Source organism: Penicillium solitum (genome assembly GCF_028829755.1).
Source record: "Penicillium solitum strain IBT 25940 chromosome Unknown utg000009l_segment0_segment0, whole genome shotgun sequence".
Classification (NCBI taxonomy): Eukaryota; Fungi; Ascomycota; class Eurotiomycetes; order Eurotiales; family Aspergillaceae; genus Penicillium; species Penicillium solitum.
In genome coordinates this window covers 2,211,085-2,224,060 of record NW_027072128.1, presented here as the reverse complement: position 1 = coordinate 2,224,060, position 12,976 = coordinate 2,211,085, and the positions used below count along the sequence as shown (strand labels likewise).

Genomic DNA, 12,976 nt, shown 5'->3' with positions numbered 1-12,976 from the left:
CCTCTGTAGCGGTATAGATATTATGCCGCATCTCCCGAAGGCTCCAAATACTGATTTTCTGTACCCGCCTGGCTGGGCCCTTGAGTCGAGGTATACGCTCAAAAAGGGAGCCAAAGACTTCGTCCGACATGCAGGTAAACCAGCGGCCGATTTATTAGTCGGACTCCCGAAATTCCCGATTCAACCAGCCTTGACTTTGATCAGACGGCACCACGGCGTACAAAAACAGATATATCAAGTACCCGAAAGGAGAGGACTGATCTATCGGTCCAAATCTTTATAACAAAATCCGAGATTCAATTCAGATGGCGACAATTATCCTGACCGACAGCTAGTAGGTCACAGGAATGCCCGCGCCTCCCGTCCGGTTCCTTGCTGCCGCCGCAGAAGTTGAAGTACCCGAGTCAAGTTCCCACCTCTGGACCTCTGGTCGGCGATAGGGCGAAACCGAGGTCGTTGTCTTCTTTCATATCACCAAATGTGGGTTGATTTCTGATGGCTCAATCCTTTTACAACTCGCACCTTTATTTCTCGTCTATCCTTGTGCCTTTGTGGATGTCCATCTTGGACGTAACCTTGGTTTGCTCGAGACTCCGAGAAGTTATAGCGATAAACGAGAGTAGTGCACATGATCAGACATGATCATGTCTGTCTTCGCTGGGGACCTAACATATAGCACAAATGTTTACTCCATGGGTGACCCATGTCAATGTACATCAATGTCTAATGAGTTGCCGCTGTGCTAGAGAGTAAGAAAGTAGCTAGTTACTATGGCTTTAAATATTGACTCCCGCTAAAGCTTTAGATGACGAATTAGATCTTTTGCCAATTGAATACCCCCTAAGTTGCGAAAATATCGCCTTTGAAAGAATCAGAGTTGTTCATATTTTGAGGTGTGTTCGTACGAAGTATAGCGGCATCCAATACTTGTGGCTTCACATATATTCCCCTTTCTCAAAGTTCGGCTTGCATAATATCAAATGACGCATCTCCCTCAATGGTCTCACGGCCAGCAAGGAATGTCTCCCATCTCTTCGCGTTAAGGATTGGAGCCGTAATATAAGGTTCCATTGCGTCCAGGCCATCCAAGAGCTCACCCAGTCGTGGCAGAAGAGCATCAGCTGCGTTGCATTCCATTTCAAACTGATCTGCTCGACTAAGGCCCAGATTCTCGACGTACCAACTAGAGTCGGTCTTGACCACACCAGCTTCGTACAGAGCAAGTAGATCGGAATCAACTCCCCCATCGACCGCAGCCTCATATCCCATGCGATGGCCTATTGCTAGGACTATGGAACGGCAGTGAGGGAGCATGCGATTGTTGTACGCCTCGCTTCTGTGCCCTTCATGGATACTGCTCTGGAGCTTGCGCAGGTCTGCAATGTAACCTTCTTCATGTTTTGCCATTAATGTATTTGGCTTGGTGGCTTTGGGGATTTCATATCGACCAATGAGGATTTCAGTCGCTAGGCCTATGATGTCTTAGTCATATGATATGTAGATGCTAGATTTCAGGGGACATTACGAATGGAAAGAACCAGGATTTCCCCTTCTGCGATACCATTGCATCGATTGAGAGCCTACACCGGATTGTCAGTACTTCATATTGAGCGATCTTTTGGTTGTTCTCGAATTATCTCACCTCCATCTCCACCAGCTGATTGTGCATAAACACTCCCTGGGCACCACACCGCCCAAGAAGATTTCCAAAGCTCTTCTGGGTGTACTGCAGCATGGCACCCTTGAAGATAACTGCGAGCCCATGTCTGACAGAAAAGTCAAGTGAAGTATCAGAGAATTTGGTTGTAATCCAATTTGCAAACGGTTCCATAACTGCAGTCTCCGCTAGGGTGTGCAGGATGGGCAGCTGCTGGGTACGAAATGAGATGATTGGCTTCGGAGATCCTTCAGGACCAACAACTGTTCGACGGAGGCTGTACTTCCCCACTATGAATGCGGCACATCTCAGACCGGGTATCGCCGATAGGCTCAGAGCCAGTGTTCCAAATCCTAGACGATTAGTTGCCATCAGGAATTGAGTTCACATGTTAGCGGGCTTTCTGGGACTGCCTAACATGGCCGTTGATGGGAGGCGGACTTGGTTGAATGAAGTGATGGAGTGGTCGAGAGTTCGTCCACAGGCGATGGGAGGGAGTAATCTGGACATCTTTAGTTGGGTTGAAATATTTTCTTTGTGGTTTTCCCTCTCACGCACGTTGATGTTACCCCATTACACATCTTTTTCCCATCGCCAAGTGCAACTATGAAGGGGCGAATCCCTCGATCGTCGTCTCCAACCATAAGGCGTGCGAAGACGATAGCAATGCGAGGGATTCCGGCTATCGGCATTGATGGCGGCATAAATCTGGACATATTAGTATACTATTCCTCATGCTTTTATTGGGCTTTTGCTTACTTTGCTGCTCCAGGGGTGGGACTGTGGAGAACAAAACTCCCATCGGACTGCAACGTCGCAGTGGTCTCAAGGCTTCGTGCATCACAGCCATGGTCAACCTCGTTGAGCATAAAACAAGCACTATAAGGTGATGAGCGAGCAGATTCTCTAAACTGGTATTGGTAGATGAATCATACCAAACATCAAAATTCAGAATTTTCTGCATCACAGGTTGTAGATCCGGCCTCTTCATAGCATAAGGGGCGATGGTGCCAGCAACCAGATTGTATTGAATCGAAAAGATAATGTGAGCCACAATATCCCGGATGATTATTGCATCCATATGAGATTCCCAGAACTTGGGAGTGAGACGAAGGATGTCGTCGATAGTGAGCCCTATAATCTTGTTAATCCCGGTCCACTGACTTCATGCTATATAACTAACCATGGTGTCTGCCTATCGATCTGGCTCGGTAGTAAGAACGTTCCAGACTTTCATTGCTTGGTGCTTCATATCCATTCGACTGAAATAGAGGAGTAGATAAAAGCCGGACGGTTGAGTCTGTTGGGATTTGCATGCTGGAAGGTGGGAAGGAAAATAATCCAAATGATGAACTGATCTAAAATATAAACGGATATATGTGTGATTAGAGACTTTATATACAATGAACATTCTAGGTACAATATATCGAACAAGTCCTAAACTCTAATGCGCCACCATCTGCGATCGCATCTAGTTCAAGTCATGCCAACTTGCATATCGCCCAGATTCTTAGTGCGTTAGTAACTTCAGCTATTACCCTTGTTACCAGCCAGCCACAACACCTTCCTCCCTGCAACATAGTGGCACCGTAGGTCATCTGTCCAACCAATGTGGTGTTTTGTCACAAGGGGTATTTTCGTCCTAAGTGCGAAAGGCCCTTAAACATATTGCCTATCGCTGTATGTAGGGCCCACTATTTGGCGATACACAAGCGTTGTATGAGGCATTAACATAAAGGAGCTAGGTAGCTCGGTGCTAAGCAGATGGGCATCCTTCTACGCACGCTGAGTTACGGAATACCCGGCTTGCAAGTAATGTATTGTGACTGGTATAGGCCCACTTATTCCCAGTTTAAATATCAAATTGCAAGTTAGTGCTCACTCCAGCCACGTATACCCGCTCAGCTACAGTATCGGAAAGTAACAGAATAACAGGGTACCAGAGCAGCAGCGCAGCAGCATATTAATCCACATATCTGTCAAAGATCCCAAAGGACGCAGATAGGATGCTAATCTGCCTATATGAATTCCATCTCACATTTAAGAATTAACTCCGATCAGCGCCGCTCCGTGTAACCCCATTCATGCCAAGCACATCACCGATGGGTCCCGAGGTCTTCAGTAGATCATGCAAACTTTCATACATAAATTTGTTTACTATGAAGACGAAAAGTGTGTGTTCAAACGTGATTAGGCTCCTCTGAGATTAAAAAAAAATCCACATCGAGTTTATATTGAGCCCTTCGGTATCACCATATCTGCGCTATCATAAGGATCACCATATCTGCGCTATCATAAGGTCAAACAGAGGTATCCCAAAGTAGACTGCGACATCGCCCGTCCATGGGCCCCTAGGAGGGGCCCAAGGCCCATGGGCACGCCCATGATGGGCATTGCCCAAGTGCCCATGCTTGTATAAAGTCACCCAAAATGGACGTATGACCTACTGACTAAGGGCAATGCCTAGCTGGTAAGGACAGGTAACATCATGCAAAAAGGAGCAGTTGATTAACTTGGAAGAGCTAGCTCGATATGCAAGGGTCATTCTTCTCAGCTTTCAGGTCATTCGGCCAGCCTTCACGGATGCAACATGCATCATACATTATACATAGGGTTCAATAAGTCTTTACCCACTACCCCCACTTCGTAAATCACCCCAACAACCACCCGTCTTTTTTTTCTCTCTCCTACACCTCCCCATAGCATTGACGCAGGATGCACTAGGTTTACGACGTATAAAAAAAGGTGAACTATCTCTATCCTAACGCTCAGCTATTATTTATAGTTACTAGAGCGGTACTACGCAGTCGAAGCTAGCCCTTGATTTTATATACCCGTAAAACTATCTATAATACAATCAAACGCTTCTAATAATACTAGAGTCTAAATTTAAGACCTCGTACCGGCTGTCTAAGGATCTTTAGTAATCGAACTCGTTATTTGATTTATATTCTAGCCTATCGGTATCCTTTTTAGACCTATAAAGAGCTAAGTACTACTATACCTAGTTATCCTTCTCGCTTGTTTATTATTAATATTTTAAGGCTAATCGGTCTTATTAAATATAGGATAAAGAGGAAAATCCCGATCGGAAGATATTTAGCTCGCTAACGATACCGTTTTATTCGATGATAGTACTATATATAGTTAGGAAATAATATTTAAATTTCATTCCCAGATGGTGTATCAAGTTTACCTCAATTGGACTGGAGACCAGTACAATGGTCGAGAAATTCTCATCTTCCCAAGCAGACTCTATGCGGATGAATTTTACAACCGGTGTATCACGACCACAGCTACTGGGACTGTCAGTCTGCTCGATGATATCGTGAGATACAGTCCTCAGTCCTGGACGTTCACCAAGGCTACAGAAGAATCTCGCCCTTTCTATTTCATTGAATCAAATGCCAAGGACCTCATTCCGACTATCATGGCTGCTCGAATCAGTGGATACGACAACAACCATGCCACTAGCGCCATGCCAATCATTCCCAACGATGCAACATCCGACGTGGAATATGTGTCAGGTGGTGCTTATTATATCCGCACCAAGTCCACGCCCCACTTGTACTAGTTCCTCCAAAACCAAGACTATGGAACAATCACTCTTGATTCCAGAAGGGCAACCAGGTTTCAAATCAATCGAGACGACTCAGCCAAGCCTTCACACGCACCGGCAAACGATCGTCGAGTTCTTGAAAGAAAGGACGATATCCAACTGGTTGCACTGAACCAGAGTGGAACTCAACCCTTCGGTGTCTCCGGGGATTCTGTGTCGACTGCTGTAGCTTCCTTCCGGTTCGCTTTCGGTAGCTTTTACAATAGAGACTTCGGAGTTAATTGGAGTGCTACGTCCAATCACACCGGGGACCCAGCTCTGGCTTACAAAGTCCAATATGCCGGTCAGGAGTGGGAGCCTGTGAACTAGGATCGAGACTAAGGCATAGCCATATTTAATCCCTTTGATTCAACATCTTTAGGTTCTGTGAATGTGGCTGATCACAGCAAATATTACCGTGCACGATTGTTTATTTCTTGCGTTCTTAAATTGAAGTTCAGAGGCTAGTAGCAATTCAGATTTATTGATACCACTCTCTTGGGGAGCCTTGTATGAAATTCTATAGCTAACCATAAGCGTTTTCTCTTCTGTGGGGGATGCTAATTGACCGTGAGCACATGTGATAAATATCATAAGCGACTAAGAGAGTATTGGGCTTCAAAATTCCCTCCGAGAACACGACGGCTGCGGCAGCATCAGGGGAATGAATCACCAGACAGCAGGGGGTCGGGCGGCGACGGCAGGAACTATACGGGAGCCCTGAGCATTTGAAATCTCCGAAATAAGTTGCCGTCAGATGCATAGCCGTCTGACACATGGCTTTCTCGCTATCTATGTACAGGGGTAGACTAAAGGTTCTAAAAGTTCTGAGACTTTGGCAGAAAAATCCAATAATGATGGTATTCATAACAACCATCTCTTTTCCCCAGCTTGGGCTCAGACATAGCCAATGAACATCTAAGGCTGGTACGTAGAGGAATTATATACAGAAACAAAACAACCCCCAAGTTCAATACATAATGGTGAATCAAGCACTAATGAGAGCTTGCCGGCCCGTTAAACTTTAGCAAGGGTAACGCGCAATGCCCGAAGGGATAAGCTCGTCGCATCCCCATCATGATCAATTGCGAACTCAAACTCTGGGAGACCAACGTTGCCATACACCATAGAATCAAGCAGCATCCAGGAGAGGCAGGAGCCAACAATGGGCCCAGCATCTTCCGAGACATCAAGGCTATAGATAACAGCCAAGAAGGAGATCCGCCCCGGAGTCTCAAGACCACTAGGCTGTAGACGAATGCCTATCGCAGAGCGATCTGTCACTCCTTGCAGAGTCATCAAAGACTTGATCATGTCGACCGAGTTGCTCGTCCATGCTGAGACTACCAAACCAGGCCCATCATCGGCCGTGATGGTGATGGAGGAATTGGAGGAGCCGCTTGTCAAGGCATATGTGCCCCCAAAGCGTTCAAGAGCTTGGTCTTTGGCTACTTCATCGAGCGCTGGAAGCATAATATCGGCCATCATCTCCGCGATGGTAGATGTCATCGCGTGTGAGTTCTCACCGGCGACTAGAACCGTGAAGCCAGTATTATGATCTGGTGAAAGGGCGACAGTACTGGAGTACAGTCCGATATCCCCAGCCTTGGTGTATAGGTCAACCCGACGAGGTGTCAAAAATGTATAAATTTCCCAGGGGGCGCCCACGGAATGTTGCAGGGATGATGTGTGTGCTACGGGCTTCATCCACCTCCTTGTCACGGCAGGGTCAACAAGGGCGCTGGAAAGAACGGCACGGCCGAATGTGGCCATATCCTTTGCTGAAGAGAAAATGTTTCCAGCACTAGTAATGTGTAAGCTAGGGGTACATGAAACGGCTTATTAGCACTCACGGAGATTCATCGCCGGACTCATAATTAAACCAACTGAAAGTCTCATTGTAGGGAATCACTGCAAAGCTGGGGTCCGGTACATAAAGGCTGGACCTAGTCAAATTGAGTGGCTTGATAAGACGGTCTAGTAATATGTCTTCGTAGTCGGCTTTTCCGATTGACTCCAATACATAGCCTAGAATTTGATATCCTGCGTTCGAGTATATCGGTGTCTGTGAGGTCGAAGTCAAGGGATCTAATAGACCACGTTAGGGGCATATCCAGATTCAGCGAAATCACCCTACTCACGCGTTTTTAAAATGCCGCGAAAAAATTCTTGAAAACATTCCCTCCGTCAGCCAAACAATTCGAGCGATAATGTAAGCAAACACAATTGACTTACCTTCCCTATCGCACGTATCCTTACTCCCACAAGGCAGTTGCTCATTTTTTGAAAGCGAAGGGAAACCCAGGCTTTGAAGAAGGTCCGACTGGAATCCAAGGTCTCCAAATGCATCTAGAATCCAAGGTCAGTTTCCTTTCATATTGCGCATTTGGGTCATCGGGGTATTATTCTCATACAGTCTCTTGTAAGGCCCGCTTGGTGACTAGCCAGTTCGCCAATAGTCACATCTCTCCATTGCAAATAATTAATTTTGTCCTTTGTTTGTGCTGTGCTATACCTTGTTTGCAGCTCAGGCACGTATTTCGAAACAGGTTCGTGGAAGTACCGTGTTCCTCCCAAGGTCATGAAGAGAAACATAGTCCACAGCTTTGATATGCTGCCAATGCGGAACACGGTATTCTCGTCTACCTCTTGAACCCCCACAGATCCCACTTTAATTGGATCGTCTGTGTGGTAGAAACCGAAGGCGGAGTCGTCCTCCTCGCTGCTGAAGACTTGCACTGCGAAAGATATAGAAGGCAGACTTCCATCCTCAATGGCACCATTCAGCTTTGAGGTCAGCTCCTCAGCTTTGCTGAGAAACGTGGGATCTTCTGACAGAGCGGTAGGGGCAGGGAAAGCCGGTCCCAGAAGAGGACACCCAGTTGTTTTGATGGCTTGGGCTGAGAGGGCCAGTGCCGATAAAGTCCACAACACGCGCATTATAAAAAGACGATCAATACGTTGACCAGTCGATAGATGTGTACAGATCTGAAACGTCTAAAGCCGGGGGATTGATCCCCATATATAGGTCCAACCTTAAATTTCCAGTACAAAAGAGTGGACATAACTGACTTCCTATTTGGGCTCTAGGGATGCCTTGGGTTACACCCGGCAATCGTACTTTTGAGTAGTCTGGAATACTTGAATACTTTGGCGCCGCCGTCAAACTCAATTAAACTCATACACGTTGACAGAATCACCTACAGGCAATTACACACAGACAACCCCAATATCGGGATCAAAGTTCGGGGCAATGAGCCCCACATAGTTAGTCCGCGCACTGCCCCGATACTAAGCAATCCTAGTCGTCCTAGCGATCATAGCCCTCCAAGCCGTCCATTGATTTGTAGATGATTTTCACCGCTCAGTCGGGACATTTATTTTCGTTGTGAGATACGCACAATAGCTTAGAGCTACCTCTTAGTTGCATGAGGTGGTTTGTCCTTGATCCGTCATTGGCCGCATCACCTAATTAGTTCTCGCACGCGATGTGCTACTTCTATTTAGTCGGGCCTAGGGACCTTGGCAGATGAGAGTTCTTTGTTTGATTTTGTATGGAGTACATAGTAGTTGTAATGGTCCACGGCTAGCGCGGGGCAAATCCCCAAATTTTAACACCTTCTCTTTCGCTCCATTTCGCTCTCGCATCCGATTCCCTACTTTTGTCAACACCTCCTTCGGCTTTAAATGTCAAGCTCGTAGTTCTAAGACATTCCCCTTCCCCACTTGGCACCTATTGCTGGAGATAAACAAGGATACGCCCTGCGGTAGTCCCTACCAAGAAACCGATCTCAAGTACCGAGACAATCACAAAATCACCCACTCACACTCTTTCCCATAATTACAGTTTTTCGCGGGGGCAGCTATTCTAGTTTTCAATATGGCAGTCTCCCAGGCTTGGCGGGCTTATTTGTTTCGTTTTGTAAATTCTTGGGCGTTTTATGGTATGTGCATATTTTAACAACATTCAGCAAGAAAACTAACTCATCGCTATCCACGGATGGCCAACTGGAACAAATTTTCTCTGAATTTGTGGCACTCGGAGTCCGTGGTCGTCAGGTACTTCAATCTTGACCCCTGCAACTCCTATAGCAAAAAGACAAGAGCTATTGGATCGTGTTCGTCAGCCAAGCACTTGAGCGTCTGTTGGGTGATTGTCCCCATTGGCTTCGTGCCTGCCATGAGCCTTCTCTTCCTCCGATGGCTCTTGGGTGTGGTTCAAAGTCATGTTAAAGGCAAGTTAGGTCGGCCTGCCATTTGCAACGACTCATCGTTATATGAGTTAGCTTCCAACTGGGAGAAGACTTTTCTTCGCCTGCCACAGCTGCTGGATAATACATGCACTGTTGCAAAATACGAAGAGGATTCACAACAGTCCTTACAAGCTGTGGTTGAGGCTGAAGCTTTTGATGCACAGGTAGCGTAAGAAAGCGAAGAAGGATGCAAACCCATGGCTGGGATTTTAACCAGACTACCACATGCAGCTAGTCATGCAACGCCTTCTCGTTTATGCAACAACGCCTGCTTCCGAGGGCCCCGCTTCAAGGACAGTTCTTGTGGTATAGAACTGGAGGATTCATCGGACATTGCCAGTATCTCCAATCCCATACTCAACGAATTTTAATGCTGGCCCAATGCGCAGATTGGCCACTCTTATGAGTGGGGTGAGCCCTGAGGACCTCCCTATAGTGAGGATGATGGGGAAACTTCTGAGTAGCAAATTCGGCTTAGTGGACCTCGAGAGTAGTCTAAAATATCAACCCTTTGTAGCCTAATGCTGCAACTGAGACGGATGTGCCAGGCTAATGAGAAAGCTAGAGATTCAAGAATCTCATTATTATGACACAAAGCCTCCTCGCAGCACTTTCGATGGCGCACAACGCGATTTGTCTCACTGCAAGGTTTGTGAAGTAGAACCTTCTGGGCCCTACTCACAATCAGCAGGTATACTGCATTATTTAGGTGGGTTTACCCAGTCCTTTTATCCCATCTCTTCTTCTCGAAAATCTAACTGGATTAAATCGAAGAAGCCAAATTTATTCCAATCTTATTTCAGGGAAGAGAGATGCCAAGCGCAGAGTAGTGAATCAGTTCTGACATCTAAATCAGCTTCCACCTGGCGCAGATTAATAGATTCTTCATACCTGGCGGTATGTAAGCGCCATCCATGGTTTACTCCGGACCTTCCGCACCCACGACCCCTCCCCATAAGCTGTAATATATATATAGCCTTGAGAATAAGAATATTGTACGGCGTAAAGACATAAATAACATTTAGACTACTAACAAAACAAAAAGGTAAAAAATGGGGCTCAGCCGGGAATCGAACCCGGGACCTCATCTAAATTAGGTAATTTCTTTTGAAATCAGAGATTTCTCCCGAAAGATGAATTATCCCACTAAACCACTGAGCCGCATAGCGGATGTTTTGACACTTCTGCTATCATCCCGCAGGCCCCGGAACTACTAATGCAGACAACACCAGGATGTCAACAACCACAACTATATGCAGGTCCACTATAAAATACCAACCTGCATAACCTTGCATCTTCCTAAATTCTTAATTTTAAGGATCTATATTTCTCGAAACCTACATTTGCTAGTCCCTAATGTCTTAGAACAGCACCCCCACCTAACGGCATATACCGATCTCAGCTGTTCACAGGAAGACAAGTCGAATTTTATTAACAAAATATTTTACTAAGAAACGGATCACTTAATCGTTTATAGTACCGCAAATACCAGCAAACCCATAATATCTAAAACGAACGGTTGCTCTTCATAGCACCGGGGAAGTCATCTTGAAGCGCCTCCCATAGCGGCTTCCCTCCAATCTGAAGATCTTGGAATGCTGGACAAGTAAAGTTGAGTAAAGGCACAGCGAGGATATTAGTGACAAACTCCAACGGCTTAGCTACGGTCGAGTATATCCCAGCAAGCGCGTTGGGGCTGGCGAACTTCAACACTTCAGTCACGAAGCACAGCAAGTTATTATCCTTCAGCAGGCCAGCCAAGTTCAAGACACCACCTGTCAAGTCCCCTAGATCAACTCCAGCAAAGCTGTCTACTTCGCCCGTATTGCCTCCAATACTGTATTCAGATTATTGTTAGAAACTGCTCGATATGGGGAAGGAAACTAACATGGGCTCTTACCTGCCAAGCTCCGGATATCTCGATATGAAGCCAATGACATCCACATTGAGTGAGATGAGTCCGTAGTCCACTGGCGTCTTGTACCAGTTTTCGGGAATCCTTTCCCATCCTTCGCGGTAGGTCAGATTATGTTCCGGGCCGTAAATGCCATAGAAATTCCGGAGGTGGCTCTTAGCTAAGATGGGCGTTAGCAAATCTCACATTACCAGTCGCATTCAACGGTATATTACACCAACTTACTGAGTGTTCCCTCTGGATTTTCAGTCGAGTGATTTCGAAACAGCCGACCTGCGAAAATGTAACCGGCGTTGCGCGCAATGAGCCCAGTCACAGGTCCGTAGTAGAAATCCGGGTTTGTATGGATAGTTTGATCCATACGGATCTTTGCGCGTTCGGCCATGAGACTCATATCGTAAGTGCCGTCGGAAGACATATTATACCAAGTCATGAACTTGTCCATGTTCAGTGTCCAGCTGTTGCCCGTAACGTAGAGATCGTCTCGCGTGTTGGAGGAGTCTGCTTCGATAAAGTTGTGTGAGCCGATCAGGCCCTGGGGTTCGCCTGCAGATAATGTTAGCGGTCGACAAATATCTGCAACCAAGTGAAGATGCTCTAACCCAGAACACCGCCCAAGTTATTTAGAAGGTTGTTAACGCCAGTATCGGGACCCCCGATAGAGAAACTGGGATCGAGAGACAGCACGTCCCCAGTCCAGACAGTACCCATGATCGCGAGGACGGTAGCCAAATCAACACCCATGCCATAGACTATAGAATAAACGTCAGAATATGCGGCATCAGTACTTTGATGGGGTAATCATACCTTTGTTGATCGCGGCAATCACATTTACGAACTTCTCACGTTTAGCTTAGGAGTTCACGCCAGTTGCACAGGAATAACCTACCGATACTACACCGCTGCGCGGAATGTATCCATGGTTTGCCAGCGCATTGAGACCTGGACAGGGGCCTCGCTGGTCACCATTCTCGAAGTCTGGGGGTTGAAATGTATGTTCACCGGTAACTAGAGGCATTTCGTTACAAATTGTGACGGGGTAAGAGGAATTGTGTGGCGTACTATCAACAGGCGATTTCATCAAACTGAATAGAAACCGCTTTTCATGTTCCGTCTTCGGCTTGCCTTGGTCCTGGTTGTTTGCGTATGGGCAAGGCTTGTGCATGCCTTGATGTCCTGAGTGGCCATCATGGCCGTTCATCGACCCCGGGAAGGCTGATACTAGATTAATAAGCGACAGTGGCCAGAGCAACAGCCCTGTAGTGAAGATGCGCATGATGAACGAATGTGTTGGTCCTCCACTAGAAATCCCAGTTTCCCCTTGGGGTCGAAGGAATGTTCATGTAACGAGTGAATGACGAACACTGTTCTAGAATAATGGAATAATGTCTCCCTTAGATATTCCGCGACAATTACGTGCCTCGGTAAATCTTCGAGTTGTACACATGCTGATAAATGATAATCCCCTGAATGGCCCGTCCTAGCGCCGGAGTCCACTATACAATATAATCAATTACGCCCCAAAAGGAGTACATCATGGGAACAATTCGGCA

At 46.4% G+C, this 12,976-nt stretch overlaps 4 protein-coding genes across 4 annotated transcripts; 1 reads left to right on the top strand and 3 right to left on the bottom strand.

Annotated features, from left to right (window-relative positions):
• Nucleotides 1–954: 954 nt before the first annotated feature.
• Nucleotides 955–2,973, bottom strand: N7455_011928 (uncharacterized protein; the record flags this gene model as incomplete). Its single annotated transcript, XM_065606780.1, has 8 exons — nucleotides 955–1,472; nucleotides 1,526–1,580; nucleotides 1,643–2,010; nucleotides 2,068–2,159; nucleotides 2,216–2,365; nucleotides 2,417–2,536; nucleotides 2,593–2,791; nucleotides 2,841–2,973. The coding sequence occupies 8 exons, from the start codon at nucleotides 2,971–2,973 to the stop codon at nucleotides 955–957; spliced, it is 1,635 nt and encodes a 544-aa protein (XP_065459946.1).
• A 1,862-nt stretch (nucleotides 2,974–4,835) lies between these two features.
• N7455_011927 (uncharacterized protein) lies at nucleotides 4,836–5,585 on the top strand (the record flags this gene model as incomplete). Its single annotated transcript, XM_065606779.1, has 2 exons — nucleotides 4,836–5,224; nucleotides 5,276–5,585. 2 exons carry the CDS (start codon nucleotides 4,836–4,838, stop codon nucleotides 5,583–5,585), a joined length of 699 nt encoding a protein of 232 aa, XP_065459945.1.
• Nucleotides 5,586–6,272: 687 nt separating this feature from the next.
• Nucleotides 6,273–8,195, bottom strand: N7455_011926 (serine hydrolase domain-containing protein; the record flags this gene model as incomplete). Its single annotated transcript, XM_040953723.2, has 4 exons — nucleotides 6,273–7,059; nucleotides 7,109–7,343; nucleotides 7,491–7,604; nucleotides 7,670–8,195. The coding sequence occupies 4 exons, from the start codon at nucleotides 8,193–8,195 to the stop codon at nucleotides 6,273–6,275; spliced, it is 1,662 nt and encodes a 553-aa protein (XP_040815829.2).
• A 2,819-nt stretch (nucleotides 8,196–11,014) lies between these two features.
• On the bottom strand, nucleotides 11,015–12,699 carry N7455_011925 (peroxidase family protein; the record flags this gene model as incomplete). Its single annotated transcript, XM_040953915.2, has 7 exons — nucleotides 11,015–11,345; nucleotides 11,409–11,583; nucleotides 11,649–11,969; nucleotides 12,026–12,175; nucleotides 12,231–12,261; nucleotides 12,313–12,431; nucleotides 12,486–12,699. 7 exons carry the CDS (start codon nucleotides 12,697–12,699, stop codon nucleotides 11,015–11,017), a joined length of 1,341 nt encoding a protein of 446 aa, XP_040815778.2.
• Nucleotides 12,700–12,976: the final 277 nt, after the last annotated feature.